This window comes from Calliopsis andreniformis, chromosome 4 (assembly GCF_051401765.1).
Source record: "Calliopsis andreniformis isolate RMS-2024a chromosome 4, iyCalAndr_principal, whole genome shotgun sequence".
NCBI lineage: Eukaryota > Metazoa > Arthropoda > Insecta > Hymenoptera > Andrenidae > Calliopsis > Calliopsis andreniformis.
The window spans coordinates 214,915-235,816 of NC_135065.1; the positions used below are offsets into that span (position 1 = coordinate 214,915).

Here is a 20,902-nt window from a genome sequence, read left to right on the forward strand (position 1 = left end):
CTAATACATGACTTATATAGGATGAATTTTAGATATTTGGTTAAGTCAGACTGGGAGCTGAGTATGCGGAGGAGAGCTCCAGCCGCAGCTCTGGTCTTTGAGATGCGATCACGAACAGCAGGGAACCAGTTCAGCTTGGAGTCGAGGATTACTCCGAGGTACTTGACCTCGTTGGACCAGGGAATAAGGGAATCGCGGAGCTGTAGTAAGTTGGTTGGGGAGGAGACGTGCCGTCTCGTAAATAGAATGGCCTGGGTTCTTTTTGGGTTTACTGTGAGTTTCCAGTTATGAAAGTAGTTTGCAACTAAGTTAAGGTGAGATTGCAGTTTTCGAATAGCAAGGGCTTTGGATCAGGATGAGGTAAGGAGGGCAGTGTCATCTGCGTATGACATACCATGGATGTTAGGATTGTTTGGAATGTCGTTTATGTACAGGTTGAATAGGCAAGGCCCAAGGATGGAACCTTGTGGTACGCCGGCGCCGATAAAAATCGGTTCCGCCTGACGGTTGTCGACTGTAGCTGCGATAGGACTGGATGTGAGGTAAGATTTGATTAATAGGATGATCTGTGGGTGGAAACCAAATTTAAAGAGTTTGTATAGGAGTGCAGAGTGCTATACAGTGTCAAACGCCTGAATTAGATCAAATAAAACCGTAGCAGAGAATCGGTTAACATTTATCTCATGCGAGATAAACTGTGAGATTCTGATAAGTTGTTGGGTAGTGGAATGACCCTTTCGAAAGCCAAACTGTGCGTTGATTATATTGTGATACTTTAGATGTTGGTTTATGTGTGCAAGCATGACCTTTTCAAAGAGCTTAGCTAGGATTGAGAGTAGGCTTATCGGACGGTAGCTGGAGGGGTTATTTTTTGGCTTCTCAGGCTTAGGGATTCGGATCACATTGGACAGTTTCCATGAGTTTGGGAAGTAGCAGTTGAAAGAGCATGCTCTAAATATGTAGTATATCTGGGTGATTTTCTTTTTGGCTGCTTTTTTTAGCATGAGGGCAGAGATTTTGTCTGGTCCAAGGGACTTTTTGTTGCGAAGTTGTGTAATGTGATAAGCAATTTGCCTGGGAGAACACTCGTGGATCAGAAATTGCAATGGTTGATACGTGTTGAGTTGTTCAAGGAAGTGTCATTAACCTCACGGGTGAATGTTGATGGTCGGGTTTGAACGTCAATGTGTATGTTGGGAAAGTGGGACGTAAAGGTAGTAGCTTTGTCCTCATCGGAGATACTAACAGTGTTGTTGTGGTGGATGTCTGGGTAAATAGTTTTGGAATTGGTTAAGATTTTGTAATTTGTCCGGAAGGTGGGATCAGCCTTTCGGAGGCTTAGTAGTCGGTTTTTATATTCATCTATTTTGATTCTTTTGAGTCTGTGCTGGATGGAACTGGATAGGTACTTAGACAGCTCTTTGTAGTAAGGAACACCCGATCTCTGGTAGTATCTCCGGACTCGTCTTCTCCAGGCAATGAGTGATAGGAGCATAGGATCTCTTGTAAGTCGGGATGCTGACAAGGGAAGTTTGCGAAGTGTTAATCGCCGATTTTAATGAAACTTTGTAGAATTATTCTATGGTCCTACCTAAGAATTTTGCCGTACAAAGTAGCTGCCCATACGCACTTTTAAGGGAGAAACTACCCCTTTAATCCAAATCGCCCTTTTCCTTTCGGTGCTTATAGCTCGCAAAGTATAAGCGCTATAAAAAAATGTTTCATACAAAAGTTTTACTGTTTTTCAAGACCTATAAAATGGCTTTAAAAAATTTTGAAAAAACGAATTGTGTATAAAAATTCAATCCCCCCTCCCGTTTTCTAACAAAAAATGTTTTTGTTTCAGATAAATAAAGAGCTTTTTGTTGTAAATTCAGCATTGTATAGCAATATACAATTATTCCGTTTCTTGTATACAAAAACGCTGCATCATTTCTGCGTAGTGTAATATTCGCCGTTATTGGTACGGTGAATTGAAGTAAATATTCAATTATTACATTTTTTATTCTGATTTTCGGGTGTTGTCGTTGTCGTTATTCGTTACAATGCCCTGACAATAATAACAAACCTTATTTTCTGACCTTTGGATTCTTGGAGTGGACATTGCCCAAATCACGCGCAACAGCTTGTACCTCATGGTAAGGAAGTAATTATTCTTACAATACCAAAAAAGACAACAGGGCAGCTACAACCTTTAGATGTTCTTGGTTTTCGAATTTCGTAGAATTTCGTAAAAACTTTATCTGATCACATAATATTGCGTAATTACGACGTCAATTTGCACCAGAGAAATAACATTATAAAGTTACAATCTCTTACTCACAATTAGCTGTCTTCGCCTAGATTTCATAATATGTTTAAACATTCATGGTTTAAAAGTGAATACCTCGAAAATCGCCCAGATCGTTACGAGAATCGAGTTATTGTTTCGGGAAACAAGATACCGAAATTCATAGGTGTCATAGGTGGAGAAATTGCAATTTTTTGTTATGCTTGGCGTAAAAAATACTTCTGCTTTAAACATGTTTACGAAGAGTATCATTATTGTGAAAATTACGTACAATAAATACATGAATAAATTAACAGAATATAATGTCGGATTGTACAGTAATGTTGCGGACGAGAGCCGTTTCGTCTACACGGACGAGAGGCGTGGTTTATCCCCACTACCTCGTTTGATACGTGCCGCCGAGAAACCAATTCTTGGAACCATCGCGATCGAGCTCGACGCCCGAGAACAAGGACGTCATAAAAAACAACGATAGCATTAGGGATTTAAATAGGAAAAATTGAAGTTTCTTATTCGCAAACGGATTTTCACGCAAGTAACACCAATCGACTCCTTGTGCTCTCCCGATAAAAATGATATACTATCGCGATCGCTCGGGCGGCAAACTCGCGCTCTCATTGGCCGGTGTTTTTCGTTAATAACTCGTTAACGAAGCCTCATCTTGCATTTTCGCTAAGGAAAAAGTTGTTTTGAAATCACCTCCTGAATCACCCCTTTCAAGGAACTATAACATTTTTGTTACACCCTGTATATATTGGAGGAGATTTATGTGTGTAGTTATTTTTGTCTATATTCGTATGAGTTGATTGGTGAGTGGAGGAATTCGAGTTATTGTTTTGAGGAATTTTGCGTTTGGGCGAGGGAAGAGGAGGGAAAGCATTCTCGGGAAAGCAGTCAAGGAGCTGGAATCTATTGGATAGAGTGACCGGGGAGTGTGTCTCAACCTCCATTTCAGCAGATGAACTGGACTGTATGTTAGGTATTGGGGGAGTGATTTTGGTTTTGGAGATACCTGCTGTTGTTTTTTGTTTTTTTGTAGGAGGGGGAAAGGGATGCTAGTTTAGGAATGGTGGTCGTGGGAGGGGGCTTAGGTAGGATGAACCTATAGTCTTTATTTAACGGTTACGCGGTGTGGTTTAGTGGAATACGCGAGTATTTTGGAGTATTTGATCATATCAGCGTTTAACGTTAGAAGTGATAGCAGGAGCTGTTTTTGTAGTTAAAGGAGAGTTTAACGAGAGAACACCCGGATTTGACACTGAGGCTGGTTGGTTATGTGCCAGGGTCACGGGCTTTGTGTTTATTGAGTTTGAATCTCCGGCTGCTATGTTTGGATCCGGGACGTTAGCCATGACATTGGCGTCAGGCTGCTTGTTTTCGTTACCAGAAAAAAATTTTAAATATGATGCTGCGTCACTTACCAGTGGGCCGACATCAGGGTATAATTGTTCGATGGAGGAGAAAATGGAGTCTTCGTGTGGAATACCTGAGGTAGGTTCTGTGAGGACCTGGTCTACCTGCTCCTGAGGGTCAGTTTGTGTTTTATTGTCCAGGAGAGTGGCCTTGTGGGGATCCTCCGTCATGGCCGCCACATCGCTGAGTGTATTGGGCTCGTTTATCTCTCGCTCATAGGGTGTTTTAGCCCTACTGGAGCAATTTAGGCCCAACGGCATGGGCCGCCAAAAGCAATTTCCGTATCACACAATAAGTAGATAAGAAGAAAGCAAGAAGCAGAAAGCAGAAGAAAGAATAAGCCAAACACCAGAAATGTTAAGAGAGTAGAGAACTACGCGCCTTTCATTACACCAGAGCACAGGAATATACGTCCTTCTCGAAGAAGAGCTGAACGGGAAGCGAGTGTTAAAACTCCTTGTTTTGGCGTTAATTGGCGACTTTTATACCTGTTTTTGCACCTAGCGTCAACCAATGATAATGCAGCGCGCTACCCTTGTACGCGAGCGGATTCTTTTTACCTGGATCGTCACATCGCCGTGTCGCATCGCCGCATGACCTTACGCTAGTTTACCTATCACTATTTACAATCTAATACTATCTCGTTACAGTATTGTATTTATTTATTTGGAAGAAAATAATTTTCTATTTTCATATAAAAAACCAGATAATTTACATTAACTGGTGATAAGCACGACCACTTCGCAGTTACTATATTTCCTGCGGTGGAAAAAACTTTTTCCGCACTTGCGACCGATGCCATAATACATAAATATTTTTTGGCTATCTGTGAAATTTTTGGAAATTTAAATTGCCGTGTTTGCCACTAGCTGATATATGGTCAAAGTGACAAATTTGGGGTTCGGCCAAATATATTTCAAACTCACTAGTACCCATTTTTTCATTATTTTCGTTTGAATATATAAAATCTAATGCTGTTTCTGTGTTTCTTTCTGTATTTCGCTCATTTTCATCCGCCATATCGTTCAACATTCTTCGTAACGTTTCACGGATTTCACATCGAAATCTTTTCGGTCCAAATTCTAAATTTTTGTACTGAGGATCCAGAAATGATGCCAGATTACAAGCGTTTATTGTACTTCTATCAGAATTCCACTCCAACTGGAATCGTAATGATAAATCTACTCCAATTGCAGTTTTGAAAACTGTTATAGTATAACAGTCATTATCATTTATTATTAAATGTTTATTTATAATGCTATACATAATAAGGCGTATCATTGAGATGATATCAGTCTCTCCAGAGCATAGAACGACAGTAGTCATTTCGATGAGTTTTAGGACTTTTATTATACCTTCTAAGAGAGTCTAATCACTTTCCGTCATCTTTAATTTTTTCGCCACATCCGGTTTTGTTAGATTTCGGTCCGAAAGTATGAAAGTAATAGCAGATTTATTTTGCAACAGTCTTTCAGACATGTAAAACGTAGAATTCCATCTAGTCAAACAACTCTGGATTAGTTTTAGTCGTTATAGGTTTAATTGCTCCTGTTTTTTTCCAGAGCATTTGTGGCTAAAGCAGAATGTTGGAAGTGACTTACTATTCTGCTACATTTCATACAAACTTCTTCAATTTCGTTTAAACTTAAACTTTTTTTAATACTTAATTGTATAGTATAAACCGAACGTGGAACTCCTTCGACATGTTCTTCTATTAAATTAATTGTATTGGTTATAGACCAAGCATTATCGTGCACAAGTGTTGTGCACAAAAGTTTTGAGACTATTTCATAGATTCTGTGCTGTGTGACTAATTTCCATTTCTTTTATCACCAGCTTGTACGTTTTAAATACCCAATTTTGGTCTATGAAGTGTACTGTAATTGTGATACATGATTCCTGTATCGAGAGAAAGCACGAGATGTCTAACATACCGTAGATAAACTTAAAACCGTCTCTTTTTTGAGTTCTATTAGTAGTTTAGATTTTATTTCTGCATGTAATAATTTTATTCTTTTTAAAATTGTTTGAGAACTTGGCAATTTGTAACCCGTTTCTAGTACTGCCATAAATTCGCAGAATCCACTATTATGCTCTTTTCGGTACAAGTTTACATTGTTATTACTATTATCATTATTATCATTATTGTTCGTATATTAAATTGTATATCACTTCCTTGTGAATTATCTTCGCAATTATCATTACTTGAGACATCATATATGATTATAATAAATGAAGAAAGATATTACTATAATTTATTTAGTCGCTTCTATTGTGATGCTTTACTTTCTTCAACAACTGAGTACGAATGTACACTCGTTAAGTGTTTATTGAAGGATGAAGTTAAATTGCCCGTTGCAAAAATTCGTTCACAAATATTATATTTTGTTTTACCAGAATCTATTTGGGAGCAATATTGCCACATCCAACTACGGCGTGACATTATGCGTGATTTTGTAAAAATTTCAAGTAGCTTGTTGAACAAAAATTCAAAGCAATATAAATTATATTTCATACAATTATCTACACGTATTCACATGTCCACGACTAGTTGTTCATTGTTTCTATATACATATTTTTTTTTTCTTTGTTCGCCTTATAGCGATTAGTCTATTGGTTTAAAAAATATACACATATGCAGAGGCAGACACGACTGTTAGTCATTTGTTTAAAATGAACGCATACATGCAGTAGCAGTATATTCATAATTCGTACAGAATTCTCGCTCTAAAATACTCCTGTCCATATACCTGGATTTTGAGACCCAGTTTGAATTCTAATGGTTGAGTGGATGTAATGATAATAATAATAATAACGATACGACTAATACCAACAATGGTAATAATAATAATTACAATAAACTATTGTAATATTTTTATTTATTTATTATAATCAAATGTGATGCATCAAATAATGGTAATTGTGGATCTTTCGTACAGCGCATTTCGGGCATAGAAATCATATATCACAGTTACAGTACACTTCATACACCAAAATTGGATATTTAAAACGTACACTACGAACTGGTCGTGCTTATCACCAGTTAATGTAAATTATCTGGTTTTTTATATCAAAATAAAAAATTATTTTCTTCCAAATAAATAAATACAATACTATAAAAGATACAATTTTTACCAGGTACCAGGATGGATAGCTAGAGCTAGCTACTAAGCAGCTGGGGTCCCCCTAGGTCGCGAGGGAATGAAATTTGCAATAGTTTAGGAAGACTTTCGATCGAGGATAGATTCGTAGCGGTTCGACGAAAGTCGAGTTCGATTCCTTCGCAGAAATCGGTTGCGTCTGAGGAGCCGTTTCATCTAACGTCATAAACCACGTAGCTTCAACGAGGGAGGAATCATGACACGGCTTCGATGAGGACGGACGTACCCCTGGTCAAAGGCACACCCTGCATGGGCACAGGCCAGTAAAGCAGGGGTGATCCGGAGGTTAGGGCTCAGGGTAGGAACGGGTTATTGCCTCCATGCTTCGGCATGAAGTCGGACGGAATTCGTCTGATAGTGGCTTTAGAGTCATAACGGTGATCACTCCCGCCGTTTGAACTCGCATAACTTCTGAATACGTGCGTGCGTTTAGGTTAGTAGGGAGGGGAAATAGCAGATCCTTTCATGAATGAGGGATGCGATTTCTTTTTGTCAAGGAATTTGACAAGTGCAGGGCAACCAGAATATTTTTCAGTGTGATCCTCCTAGGAGCATGTAGGGTGGGCTTCCTCGCATTTGACACATTTTTTGGTTCTGTTACAATTGGCAGAGGCATGATCAAATGATTGATATTTGAAGTACTGTGTGTATCTTCTGATGTTATTAAATTTCTCTCAGTAGACCTGCAAGTAGAAGAGGTGGCTTACATTGGTGATTTGTGAAAAAGTTGTGGTAGTCGGAAAGGAGATTTTATAAATGAAAAAATTAGAGGATGATTTACCTTTTACCTGAACGCAGCTAATAGGGTTTAATCCTACTGATTTTAACTTATCTAATACTTCGTTTTGTGCTAAGAAGGGAAGTCCTTTTAGAATGACTGTGAATGGTTTTTCTGATTTTAAGGAGTAAGTGTGGAACTCGTATCCTCTTGCAACAAGGGTTTTCAATGGCATTTTTTAATTCCTTAGTAAGGGAAATTACAAAATTAGGAAATACAGTACTTCATCATATCATTTCTATGATAGTGAGTCATTAAATTATTATTTCATCATACTGCCATGTCCAAACGATTATTAATCACGCACAATAGTCCTTATGCATTATTTAACCAATTCTTATTATATTCATATTCTTTGGATGATATAAAGTGAAAAATTCAAATTAAACCAAGCAGATAGTTTGTAAACATTTTATAACTAAAAATTTGGTGCGCTGACGATGCAGATAATTCTTAGCAAGGAATCGATTTGCTCACGTTTATTTAGGTTATAGAATTGAAAGTTCCATAATAGGCAACAATCAGCATTTAAGAGGTATCTAGAACGGGGACAAGACCTCTATATTTCCAGCTCCGACCGACAGAGGCAGCACTTTCGAGTTAAATTGGACAACCTGTATATCACGATGGCTGCGTTCCGGAAGTAGCTGATAGCGCTGAAGTTGCTGCAAATGCGCTCCAAATTTCAAAGTAACGTGCTGATTTTACTGAACTGTCACTATTTTGATACTACTTTTTCACATAAGACGATTCTAAAGAATTGCTCATTTTCGACTATTTCTGCTGATCTGTAAGAGGTGGTGTGGCTTAGAGATGGGCGATTCTGAATCGCTTCTTTAGAAGATCGATCTTTTTTCAACCAGAATCGATTTTTTTGAATCGATTTTTTTGAATCGATTTTTTTGATAGAGAATCGATCTTCGATTTTCTAGTTTATAGAAAGCATTTCATTGGCTTTTTCATTTTCTTATCCTCCTTTTCCATTCATTTTGTCCCTTAAGAAGGGACACCTGAATTGATAATACATGTATCCTACATATAATCTATATTAAATATACCTATATTAACTTATGCTAAACTATACATTTATTATAACTTTATTATTTAAAAAATTGTAAAAAAACAATTGTAATTCTCCATAGTGTTACTGCCCCCCCCCCCCCCATCGATTTTCAGAAGATCGATCTTTTAGGTACGATTTTTTCGGTGAATCGATTTTAACTGTTCCGATTCAAGATCGATCTGAGAATCGATTTTTCTGTGAAAATCGCCCATCCCTAGTGTGGCTTCAGCAATGCATATGGCGGCTGCTATATGAAGGCTGTTTCTATTTACTTGTGCTAACGTATAACGTGCAGTTTCATATTATCCCATTATTCGTCTTGTTGACGCAATGGCAGAACTGTGTGAGCCCTGACACGTGGCTTGCTTTGTTATAAGCTTTTGTGAAAATTCTACATTATTCAATTCTTGTTATTAGAATTAATAACACATTAATTATTATTGTATTAATATATTATTAAATTAATTATTATTATTTATTAATAACATATTTTCGTCAGTAACTCTACGTCCGTTTCGTTTTCATTGTATTCATCATCAAATGAAACTACTAAGCTAACTACTTCCATTACTAAGCTGCAAATTGTTGCCGCAGTTGTTGAAATATCCATGCTTGAATAATATAAATATAGCTCTTAACTTACACTACAATTTGAAATTTGAACCTACTGAAAATTGCCGTTATTCGGAATTTCGGAACGACTAAATATTCGAATATTCAACTTTAGTAGTGTTAGCAGTCTCAGCTAATTTTGAAATGCACTCAGAGTTAAAATTACGAACAGGCACTTCTGAAACTTACGAATAGATTCAAAATACGAAATGAGTCAGACGATGCTAGGATATCCTTCGATAAGTCATGCTTTGCATTTCCTTCCATTTCTTCCTCACCGTTTTGCGTGAGAGAAAGATATGCGCTCTAGAGCTGAGCCAGATTGACTTGCGAACGACTCTGCTTAGTCTGCTCGCCAGCAGAGGAATAATTTAAACACACCATAAGAATGCTCCGCGTATAGTTGCTGCGTTCGAAATAAGTGAGTCATCAGTAATGTAGAAATAAGAAAAGGAAAAAATACTTTATTTTGTATTATTTTTTGTAATCTACGCTCTCACCCTCTCCCCTCCTTTTTTCTTTATATTAATGAATCAGAATATACATATGTACAGGGTATATCATTTAAGTTAATACAATGAAATATTTCGTAAACACTGACAAAAAAACTGCAACACGTCTTCCATAATATTAAGGGGGATTAAAATAACATTATTAATGTTTTAATATTGTGGGCGTTTTCAAGGTCATATTAAGGTCACTTTTATTTTTTACACGGTAACATTTTTTTTCACTCCTCTTACCTCTCTACTCGTTTATCCTTCTCATAAGGAATTTACTGAAATTTTAATTTTCTCGATAGTGGTCACTAAAAATTCCAATTGTGAGCATTGATGAGATTGTATGTATCAAAAATATATAATTTTAAGTTGTTATTCGGCAAGTTTATTGTTTTTATGTCAGACAGTGTATTCTTTACAATGGTACAACAATAGACGATGAGAATGATATTAATAGTAGTAGTATTAATTATATTAATAATAATGATGATAATAGTAATAACGATAACGTGTTTATCTCTGTTTTGAGGGTTATCTGGCTATATCACAGAGAATCTGATCGATCTCATTTATTTCTGTTTGAGAAAATAGAACTTAAACATGTATTCTCTAGCAATAAATTTCCTGCTCAACTTCATAGTATACTCAACGCGAATAATAGAATAAATTAGGTCCTTTTAAATTAAGGCATATTCTGTACATTCTTTGTAAATTTTACAAAAGTCTCTCGAAAAATAATACAAGTACAAAAATACTCACAAGTATAAGGAACGGAAATGCTCAACACGATTTATTTACTATACAAAGATGCAAAAATTGTTTTGCGTTAATAATGTTTGCAGTATATAAAATTTTCACATACAAGAAACTCGATGCAAAACTTGCGTCTCCTTCTATTCTTTTCCTTCTTTTTCGAGTTAATAGCTTGGACTACTTTGGTCATTATCTTCTATTTTTTCTCCACTTTTTTCTTTTGTTTTTATCTCTGTGTATTTTTTGTTTTATTTCTATATGTATTCATTTATAAACGTATTCAGTCTCTTAGAAAAAAAAGCAATTCCGTTTAATAACTTATGTTAGTCTTCCATTCAATCCTTTACAACTCGACAGGAGTGACGAACGGGTGGCTCGCGAGCTAGTTGTGGTTTCTTCCTCTGTTTTTCTATTCTGTTTAAGCCTAGAACAATTGTTCCCTCCATGTTTACTGTACAATGTTGAAAAGCATGTTCGCAAGCTTTCGTAAAGGGAAACAGGGACAGGAGGAACACTTGCTATTCGTTTTTAGGGGACAGTACGATATGACGAGGAAAACAAAGATATGTAAAGCGTGAGTGAAATATAACAACCACAGCCAACTTATCGTTAGTGTGTCAGCGACACCCCTCTTTACATACTTCAGGAATCTTTTGCAATTATATACCAACTGTAAGGACTTTGAGGCAGTGTTATTGTAGATATCTACAATTTGTAGACATCTACAAATAATTCTAGCAAAACTTTGTCTTGTTGAATTTGGTTGACTAGATGATCTTGCTTGTTTTCATTCAACAGGGAGGACCCGCCTCGGTAGTATAAACGTAATTACGTTTCAAAGTGTTTGTAAATACTGGTCACATATGTCATAACTTGTTGCCAATCGGGTCGTTCCAATTGACACATTTCTCCTATATTCTGTAAATAAAATAGGTTCATATTTACAGTTGCTAATTCAACATAAATCAGTATAAAATGACTTACCAACGTAGTAGGTATTCCTACGCTTTCCGCGGCGGAAAAAGCGATAGAAAAATTTCTTCGTTTTTCTACCGGTGTCAACGTATCATAGGGTACTTTGTGTGGTAGATAAGAATGAAGTATAGCGCAAAGCGCTAAACCATCGTTCCAAGAGCTACTGAAATTTGTTATGTCAATATTCCTGTAGCCCAACGTTTTATTTTGACACCATTTGAGCAAAGCGTTCCGTTTTGAACCACCGTTCTTAATTAAACCACAGAGAGGATCTTTACGTTCTGATAAATCTGTTACACTATTTCGTCGCACGAAATCGATTGCTTTGGCATTCAGAGCCGCTGAATCCAACAATTCACCAGGACTTAACATTACAGGTGTTGATTTTGTCTCTGCATTAATCAATAAGGAAGGAACATGACTAATTATATGATATTTCTATTTGGATTTGTCAAACACATAAGTTGTGAAAGAATTCACAAAGAATATTGAGCCGAAGTAACAATAAAATGCTAAACTTGTATGTGCAAGTTAATCCACGAATAATCCTCTTATAATTATTTAACAAAAATTATTCATAAAAGAAAATAGTTTTAAACGCAGCAAGATGAAAATTTAACATGACAAAATTACCTGATAGCGGTTTCCGTGCAATTCCAGCTTGAGTTTTATTATTTGCTGAGTTTGTTGTACAGATTAAATTATTTATTTGTTGTTGATCCCTGAGCGGTGCCTTTAACGCCATTATATCATTTGTTCCAATGGAGTTCAGAGAGGATGTAGAACTACTGCGGCTTCCAGGTCCTGAATACAAAATAATTCAATAATTTTCATTATGCTTCAGTTGCCTTGGTCTCGAGATTATCTGTGTATAAATTGCGATCGAACTTTACTTACAGGTAAGTTCGTTTGATCGTTCAATCATATGTGAATTTCTAATTAAAGCATTTACTTACCCGCTTTCGCTTGTTTTGTAGCATTTTCAATACTTTCTATCAAACATTTAACTGAGAGTCTGGAATCTTGACGAGAAATATTAGCTTTTCGACGCGCGGCAATTTCTTGCTGTACACTAGTTAATACACATTGTTGGGTATCGGTTGGAGTACTCGCAGGTCTTTGATGCGGTTGCTGACTAATTTTTTGGTTTGCTGTAAATATGACACAAGTTAATCTCATTATTTACATTTTATTCTAGTGAATGATTAAACAAAAACAGAAGAGAAAGAAAAGCCATAAGCACTATGCTTACAGGTAAAAGACAGCACAAATACAACAACAAAAATTGTAAAAAGACTCATGTTACTCTTTTCCAACCTCAATATAATATTATGCACTAATATTTACTTGTACTTCATGTGAATATGTAACTCCATAAGAAACAATTCACAAAGGAAAATTCAAAATAAAGGTAAAAACTAAAGCGTAGTCATAATTAATTGAAACAATGTGAAAATGAAAAGAATAGCACTTAGAAGAATGTATGACAATAGCAACAAGGGTATACAAATTCTTGTTTTTCGCTCCAGGACAAACAACAAAGATTGAACTCTGCTATACAAGCAATCACGTTTTCACATTACTTAGCGACTTACGATCGCGTATTGTACCTATTTGTCGGCCTGGTTTCAGTTCCACATTTTCTATGATCGTCTCAAATTTCTCAACCAAGGACGACGTCCTTCCTATCAGAGATTTATTCTTGCGTATGAACGTAGAATTATTACTTTGGCTAATCTTAGAATCTAAATTTTTACTTTGAAATTTACTTGTGAGACACTTATTTTCATTAATGACAGCAGAATTATCTGCTTTGCGTTGCTCTTTTACATCTAATTCAGATTCAGACAAACTCCTGTTTAAAAATTGCATACGTTTCAAATGATTTGTTTCATAAAACGTTAAATGGTTCCCCATTTTTTGTAATTTGTTGTCGAGTTTCAATGTTTCACTCGTCGGGTTTTGAGATGAGATAGAAGAGATTACTGAATGCGATGTTTGAAAATTATCTTTTAAATGCAAATTTGAAGATCCTCTTAGTGCCAGTTGTGAAGTAATTGATGTCGATGGGGTGTCTATTATAGATTTAGATAAGTGTTGTAGAAAAGGTAAAATTTTATGGGTATTACTTTTCTTTGTATTAGATACACATTTCTCAATTTTTTCCATAATAGTATCTTCTGAACTTGTTTTTAATCTTAAAAAATCTGTATCTTTTGATGTTCTATATAAATAAGATCTAGTTGGAACACTATGTGGTCTTAAATAAGTCGAGATGTTTTTATCTTTGTTCTCTGTTGAGTCTCTCCTAATAAGACAGCTATCTTCAATGGCAATTAATTTTGTTTCAAATCCTGATTTGTCATAAATATCAGTAGTATAAGTGACTGCACGAAAATTGAGATTATTCAATGAACCAGAAAAATTCTTAGCACAAGTAACAGAATTGAAAATATCCTGCTTATGAGTAGTATTATTTGAAAGTGAGTTGACGATTTCATTACCTGATCTGGATTCATTTTTCTTAAAAAATAATTTATGTGTCTTATTAAGAAAATGATCATTTGTACGGTCATCTAAATTTGAAAATGTATTCAATTCCCCAGACAACTCTGAAGGCTGCGGAAATAAAGAATTCTCTTTATCTTTTTCTAAACTTGATTTAATAAAATTTGGAAATTTTTGTATTTTATTAACTCGAGGATTTTTCATATTACTATTTCTCTGAGTACTTTCTTGTAACACCTTTTTCATTTCCGGGTCCACCTCAAACTTTAAGTCGTCCATTGAATTTTCTATTCCGGAAAATACGTAATTTCTGGGAACAAAGAATTGACTATTCGAAATTTTGATGCTATACGAATCTCTTCCCGTATGTTGAATAGCTTTTATATCTTTCAATACACTCGATTTTGTATCTTCCTGAGAAGCAGATGCATTTGAAATATATACTCTTGGATCATTCACTATACATTTGAATGATTTGTTTAAATCTGACACTTCACGTTTGTAAGTTTCTTTTTTCAGTTGTTTACCGTTACAATCACTTGATTCTACCGATAAATATCTTCTCGGAATACACGAATCTTTAGGAACATTAGCAATGGATTCCAATGAGTTCATGTTATGTAGCGTACTCATATCAAATGTAGGATAAAATTCAATTTCTTCGCCAGAGATCAATTTGTCGTTCAATTTGATAGGTACTTTTAAACGTGACAAATCACTACTACCTTCATCTGAATCTGTACTTTCGTGAGAAAGCGTGAAATTTAACTCTTCTGAAAGACCAGAACCATTTTGATTTTGCAGAGGCAAAAGCTTTGACCTTTCAATCTTAGATAAATCCGATTTAGTTATTCCTTTCAATAAATTAGTTCGTAATACAGTTTTTCTGGATTCATGTGGTTTTTTTAATATAGTACGGCCACGTTTTAATATGTTGTTTGTAGGTTTTCGGTTATGTCCATTTGTATAACCACATGTCTTACACTGGGCAACTGATGCACTGGCTGATATCCAAATGAAATTAAAAAACAGATAACATGCATTGTATTAATAATGCTTTAGATCTTTAACGATTCATGTAAAAATTTTCATGAAAAGAATGTAATATGAACTTTCATTGCTTTACTGAAAAACGCTTTCCCAATTTATAGTACCTAGAGGTACGCATGTTCAAACTCTTACGGTTATCAATCTTTACCATTAATAGCAAGATTCATATAAAGTATAAAATATTCAAAGGTATTTTACTTACCTTTATTAAGTTTATCGAGTTGTGTTTCAAGTGCTCTCAGTTTATCTCTTTGTGCTTTATTTTCCATAACAACACGCTCCAATTCACTCTGAGCTTCTGTTTTAAAGTCATTCGCAACTCGTACAGTCATCAACAAATCTGTTTGAAATTGCTCCCACTCAGCGATTTCATCTTGTCTTAATTTACGTTCCTCAGTTAAAGCACGTTCTAAATCGTATTGACGTGCCTGGGCCTCGCGTTCTCTTCGTTGCGCCTCGTTTAGGACAGCTTTTAATTCTCTTTTGTCTTCCAAATGCCTCTGACACTGCGTCTGCAATTCTGCTAAGGAATCCCGTACTAACTGTAGTTCCGTGCTCACAGATAATCTTTCATCTTTTAACTGATTTAGTCTGTATTCCAAATCGTCGATGGCTGATTTAGCATTATTGCGTGCTACCTGAAAAATGTTAAATTTATATATATTTTCTTTCATTAATGCAATATTTTCTATTTATATTGGACATACTTTGTATTCTTCTTGAAGTTGTGAATATTGATCCCTAAGACGATCGTGATCGCAGTGAGAACGCGCCAACTGTTCTTGTAGTGCTGCTGCTTGCGTTTCCAAAGTGTCTTTTTCTCTTCTTGCTGCATCTAACAGCTCATCTGCTTCGCTTTTGTTCTCAACTTGCCTAGATTGCTCTAACTCCTCAATTTTAGCTCGAGCATTTTCTAATAATGTGGCTAACCTACTGATCTCTATACTTCGGTTTGCACCTTCTTGTCTTGCCTCTGCCAATTCCATATCTAGCTGCTTTCGTTCAATAGTTGCGGTATCCACTGTCGATTCAAGCAAATGGACGCATTTTATTAAGCGTTCTGTCTCTGCAGCATTAACTTCCGCAGTTGCTCGCAAACTTTTTAATTCTGATGTTAATTCTTCCTGTTTCTGTAGTAAAGATTCTCGTTCCTCTTGTGCACTCTAAAATTAGTTGTTTTACTCAGTGATTAGTTATAATTATTCAATAGTTTCAATCCCAATTTTATGGATACATACTTTCAAAAGGTCTACTAATTTTTGTTCCCTTTCTGTATTGTATCCTTTAGAAGATTCTTGAGGTTGTTCTTCTCTTAAAAGTAAACCTTGTAATGTATCAACCTTTGAACGAGAATCTTCAAGTTTTTCTGTTTGTCTGCACAATGATTCTAAAAGTACATCTTTTTCTTCAGTCAACCTTTCGTTATCAGCTTGTAGTTCTGTAAGCTGTGCCTACAGATAGGAAGGACCAATAATATAATTCAACTAAAATTTTACATTACTTAAAATTTTTAATATATGAATTTAAAAAAGTACTTGTAAATCGCTCAATTCCTGTATAGTAGCCTGTAACTCTTCATTTGTTGAATAATGTGTTTCTTCCATTTGCAAAATTCTATCTTGCAAACATGCAACAGAAACCTCTGATACAGAACTGGAAGAATGCTTATCCCAATCAGGAATAATACACTGAGCATTATCCTGAGACATAGGTGGTGCAGTCGTGGAACCTTCATCTTGAGGAATTGCTATTGAAGCAGGCGCAGAATTGTGCAGCCTAGACGTATCTAAAAGCAGCTGTTGTTTCTCTGAATCTGATAATGGAGAATGTGCGACGTCTTTGAGTTTTACACGGAGAGCTTCATTTTCCTCTGTGAGGCGTTCTAGCTCCAAACTGTGCTGCTCCTGAATATACAATGAAAAAGAAAACAATTTTTATTAAATGATTCCAAAAAAAACTAAGTAAAAAAGTTTCAATATAGCACAATATTTTCTCAAATCTTCTTAATAACTTATAAGAATAAATACAAATATTTGTACTTTCTATCCTGCTTCTATATTGCTTTCTATATTGCTCTATTTAAACTAGAAATATATTACCAGCCGCTTATATAAACGAAAACATGGAGGTCGATCGGATTCTAATTACTTGGTTAAAGTGGTACACAGAAATACAATACACTTCTCCATTCAATATACTCTAACAATATCAAGAAATTCAAGTTCTTGATTCAAGGCAATCAATTTTTATTTTAATTTTAGTCATTAATACGGAAAATAGGTGTCACTGCTCGAGGTTAGATTCGCAACTAAGTAAATACAGACAATTAAATTGTTTTTAAGAGACTATGCTCGAAAATATGTACCCATAAATTGCTGTATAAGTATAAATATTTTATAAAACAAAATGTTCCTTGTTGTTTACCGTTGACAAAGAGAAGTAATGTTTTTTCATACTGTTCGCAGTTTCGTTTCACAACCTTCCTCTTTCTTCGTAAACATCTCTACGCTTTACTGCCCTCTGGCTACCTTTTTTAAGTTCACACGATACATTCTAACGTAAACGTAAAAAGTCAAGCATCTATAATCTATGATTTATCGAATACAATAATACAGTATTAAACTAGAGTCCAAGATCTGGTTATAGATAACATACTTTATGATATTTATTACTTTTTTCTTTTATTTGTATTACTGATTTGATGTCTAGTATCTTTCATAAGGTAAATGTCGTAATAAAAAAGAATGAAAAAGTACTAAACTATTCTTGCAAAAAATAATAATTTATGTGTGTGAGTACATATGTACATACATATAATACAAATAAATTATATTTATATTATAAACTGTATGTATGTATATAGATAAACAAGAAAAAGTAATGGAAATTCGACTACTTACAATTAGGCTGCGATTACAGTGGTATCCATGATAGTAGATGCGTTTTCTTATGAACTGATGTTCTTACTCTGATGAATATGTCCGAACTATTTACCGTATGTACGAACGAGCCAAGCTCACAATCAGACACACTCGTGAGAATATCAGTTCGTCAGAAAACACATCAACTGTAATTGCAGCTTTAAGCGAACAGAAATTTTAACATAATCGATTGTCTCACTTCGTACATACTATACTTATTTCCAAAAAAAAAAAAAAAAAAAAACAGAAATTCTGGTTGTTGATTGTGTAATGTCTGTTTTTCGTAATATGAAGCAAATGCGAGCGAAAGAGAATTTACCTACGATTCATCTTGCGTTGTGAATCGTAATCTATGTACATAAATCAGACAGTCTGGAATTAGTCTCACCTATACATTTGTTTTTATTGTAAGGTTGATGACAATATGCGGCACAGCTCGAAAGAGGAAAGGCGAACGAAAGGTAAAAGGGGATCGGATAAGCACCATGTGAAAAAATAAGAACGAAAGGAGAGAAAAAACTATAAAAGCAAATTAAATATATGTATTATTTAATCAAAAGAACGGCGATGTATTTTTTTACAACGTTCAAAGCGATTAGAAACATTATTTCGTGGTCTAACTCATCCGAAGCGTGAAATAGAAGAAGGTGAAAGGTTTGACATCAATTTTTTAAATACAAAATACGTGAATTCGGTAAATATAATGACTAATCATTTCTTGTTATAAAAATGGTTGTTTTTCAGTATAATACAGAAAGTCGACATAACTAAAACATATTATATGGGAGATTTTAAGGTTTTATTTACAATACTGTTCAAAGTTATTAAAAATTAAGTCGAAACATATTGAATTTGATATAATCTTTGAATACGCATTGTCTCTAATCGTAATTCGTAAATATGATAGTTCAGTTGCTGTAAGTATGTACATATTCTTTTTTAGGTATATTTCGAGTTATAAATAATATTGTTAAATATTGTTATTTCTAAATAATATTAAAAGGTTAACTTAATATTTGCGTTAGACACCACAAATCTTTATTGAATGGATAAATAGATGTCTAAAACTTTACCTTGAGAGAGGTAAGTTCGGCACGCAACTCGTGAAGATTTTGAACATCACAGGACGCTTCTCGCAGATTCGATTCGAGCCGGGCGCGTTCCTTGCGTAACACTTCGATTTCACGTTCGAGCTCCTGCATCCTGGAACCCTTTGCGGGTCCCTTGCTATTGCAGTTACTCTTCGAGTTGCTTTTGTTTCCTTCCTTACCAAGAGAGCAATTCCAGTTCCCTATTGGCGGATTTTCACTTTTCACCTCGAGTGAAGAAGCGCTAGGTGCCTGTCGCAACGGAATTTGTTGCAGCTGTTGCTGCTGTTGTGGCTGTGTCGGTTGTAGTTGTGGTTGATTTTGTTGCCCTCTGCGAAATAACGATTTGAACTTCATCATGGTCGATGATCACGCTTTACTAGACCTTCAAACGAAATTCGAAACTCATTACTCAGGGAACGCGAGTAATTGTAGTTATTGTCCAGCAATCGACACGGCGTTTAATAGCTACACTTCGAGAAATATTCGTAGGCTAGTGAATCGTGTATTTGTAAACCGTCCAATGTCACTATAAGTTTTCATTTTAGTTGACGTGATCCTTTGTAATTCGATAGGATACACAATTGTTGATGCGATTTTGGGCAGTAAAAGGTTCATCTCTGGACTTACATCTTTCCTGAGAAAACTACCTCAATGAATACGAATGCTCGAAGCAATATAACAACTTCTGTTTCTATCGTTTAACACGATATTTGTAGTTTACGGTCGAGACGAGTTTCACACAATAAAATACTACAGAATCCTCTGTAAATGAGAATTTGTACCACTTTTACAAACACGTACAATTAATATATATTCAATTTTCAAGAATTTTAATAGAAGAACATCACAGCGAGATGTTCAACTTATAATACGATTCCCCAAAGCACAATAATATTGGCCAAGGCGACCAGTTTACACGAGAAGATGATCACTTTTTAACATCGCGTGACACGGATGCTCCAAGAATTTCAAGATTTGTGTAGGAGACACGACCTCGAGCCACTTTCGTTTTACCAATAGTCACAACTGCTGGCTGAAAAGTTCACAGCTATCCATAGACGAGTCACACACTACACACGATTCAATTTCAACCTCCGACGACTACTTGTTGCATCGACCAGTTGATCTCTGCGCGTCCACTGTCCTAGCGCAGTGTCGTTCTTCTCGGTGCTCTTTGGAAGGATGTGTTCACATCCTTGGACATTGAATTTGATAAATTGCGAAAACACGAATGAAACCGTTTGGATAAATCGGATGAAAGCGTCAAAGCGCTGTGCAAATACATTGATGATTTCACTAAATTTCGACACTTTTATGTATCATGAAACTCCATTTTCGAACACACGATTTAGAACTCGGAACTGTATAATAATTATTGTTTCTTGAAAAAAAGATTCTTTATAAATTTTGTTTCATAAAATATACGAAATCAACCTAAACACGAACGACAGCCAACAACGGTGCACCGAGAACTGAAGTGAAGAGACTCACTACTCACTCGAGACTTGTATCCCCTCTATAACTGCATGTATCTCCCCACTATGGCGACGCTTCGATGGACTGCGACGGGTTTGAAGACGAGAACACGGTTAGGTAGGTGTTGAACACTAAGTTCTAAATCTGCGAGTATCTACTTAACACGTTATAACAAAAATGTGGCTATTTATAATTATGTATTTAAAATACATTTAAACGATAAGACATTCATTTTCTATTTTTTCTATTCTACGTAAATTGTTAACCGTTTATCAGGAAAATATAAGATACAGTCTTATGTTGGAGAGAAG

The 20,902-nt window shown here is 35.4% G+C and overlaps 1 protein-coding gene and 2 long non-coding RNA genes across 6 annotated transcripts; 1 reads left to right on the forward strand and 2 right to left on the reverse strand.

Annotated features, from left to right (window-relative positions):
* Positions 1-6,562: 6,562 nt before the first annotated feature.
* Positions 6,563-8,206, reverse strand: LOC143178015 (uncharacterized). Its single transcript, XR_013001700.1, has 2 exons — positions 7,646-8,206; positions 6,563-7,547 (listed from the first exon to the last, which is right to left on the reverse strand). It is a non-coding gene; the product is annotated as an uncharacterized LOC143178015 (long non-coding RNA).
* Positions 8,207-9,294: 1,088 nt separating this feature from the next.
* LOC143178093 (uncharacterized) lies at positions 9,295-12,649 on the forward strand. The gene is made up of 3 exons (XR_013001720.1): positions 9,295-9,738; positions 12,390-12,444; positions 12,523-12,649. It is a non-coding gene; the product is annotated as an uncharacterized LOC143178093 (long non-coding RNA).
* On the reverse strand, positions 9,770-19,784 carry LOC143178092 (cytospin-A). 4 transcript variants are annotated; one of them, XM_076376544.1, is made up of 10 exons: positions 19,098-19,784; positions 16,639-17,007; positions 16,342-16,554; positions 15,811-16,266; positions 15,306-15,741; positions 14,779-15,057; positions 12,502-12,696; positions 12,179-12,349; positions 11,555-11,937; positions 9,770-11,488 (listed from the first exon to the last, which is right to left on the reverse strand). In XM_076376544.1, the coding sequence occupies exons 1-10, from the start codon at positions 19,470-19,472 to the stop codon at positions 11,399-11,401; spliced, it is 2,967 nt and encodes a 988-aa protein (XP_076232659.1). In that variant the 5' UTR covers positions 19,473-19,784; the 3' UTR covers positions 9,770-11,398. The 4 variants fall into 4 exon arrangements, with proteins under 4 accessions (XP_076232659.1, XP_076232657.1, XP_076232656.1 ...); XM_076376542.1 differs by having other exon boundaries at positions 13,156-15,057; XM_076376541.1 differs by having other exon boundaries at positions 13,141-15,057.
* Between the last annotated feature and the right edge of the window lie 1,118 nt (positions 19,785-20,902).

Bases quoted from the DNA above. Each gene is read 5' to 3' on its own strand.
- LOC143178092 (XM_076376541.1), bottom strand. From the start codon at position 19,472: ATGATGAAGTTCAAATCGTTATTTCGCAGAGGGCAACAAAATCAACCA. The intron at 15,742-15,810 runs GTATGTCCAATA...AACATTTTTCAG, and splicing joins AACTTCAAGAAGAATACAAA to GTAGCACGCAATAATGCTAA. The intron at 11,489-11,554 runs GTAAGTCATTTT...TTTTATTTACAG, and splicing joins TAGGAATACCTACTACGTTG to AATATAGGAGAAATGTGTCA.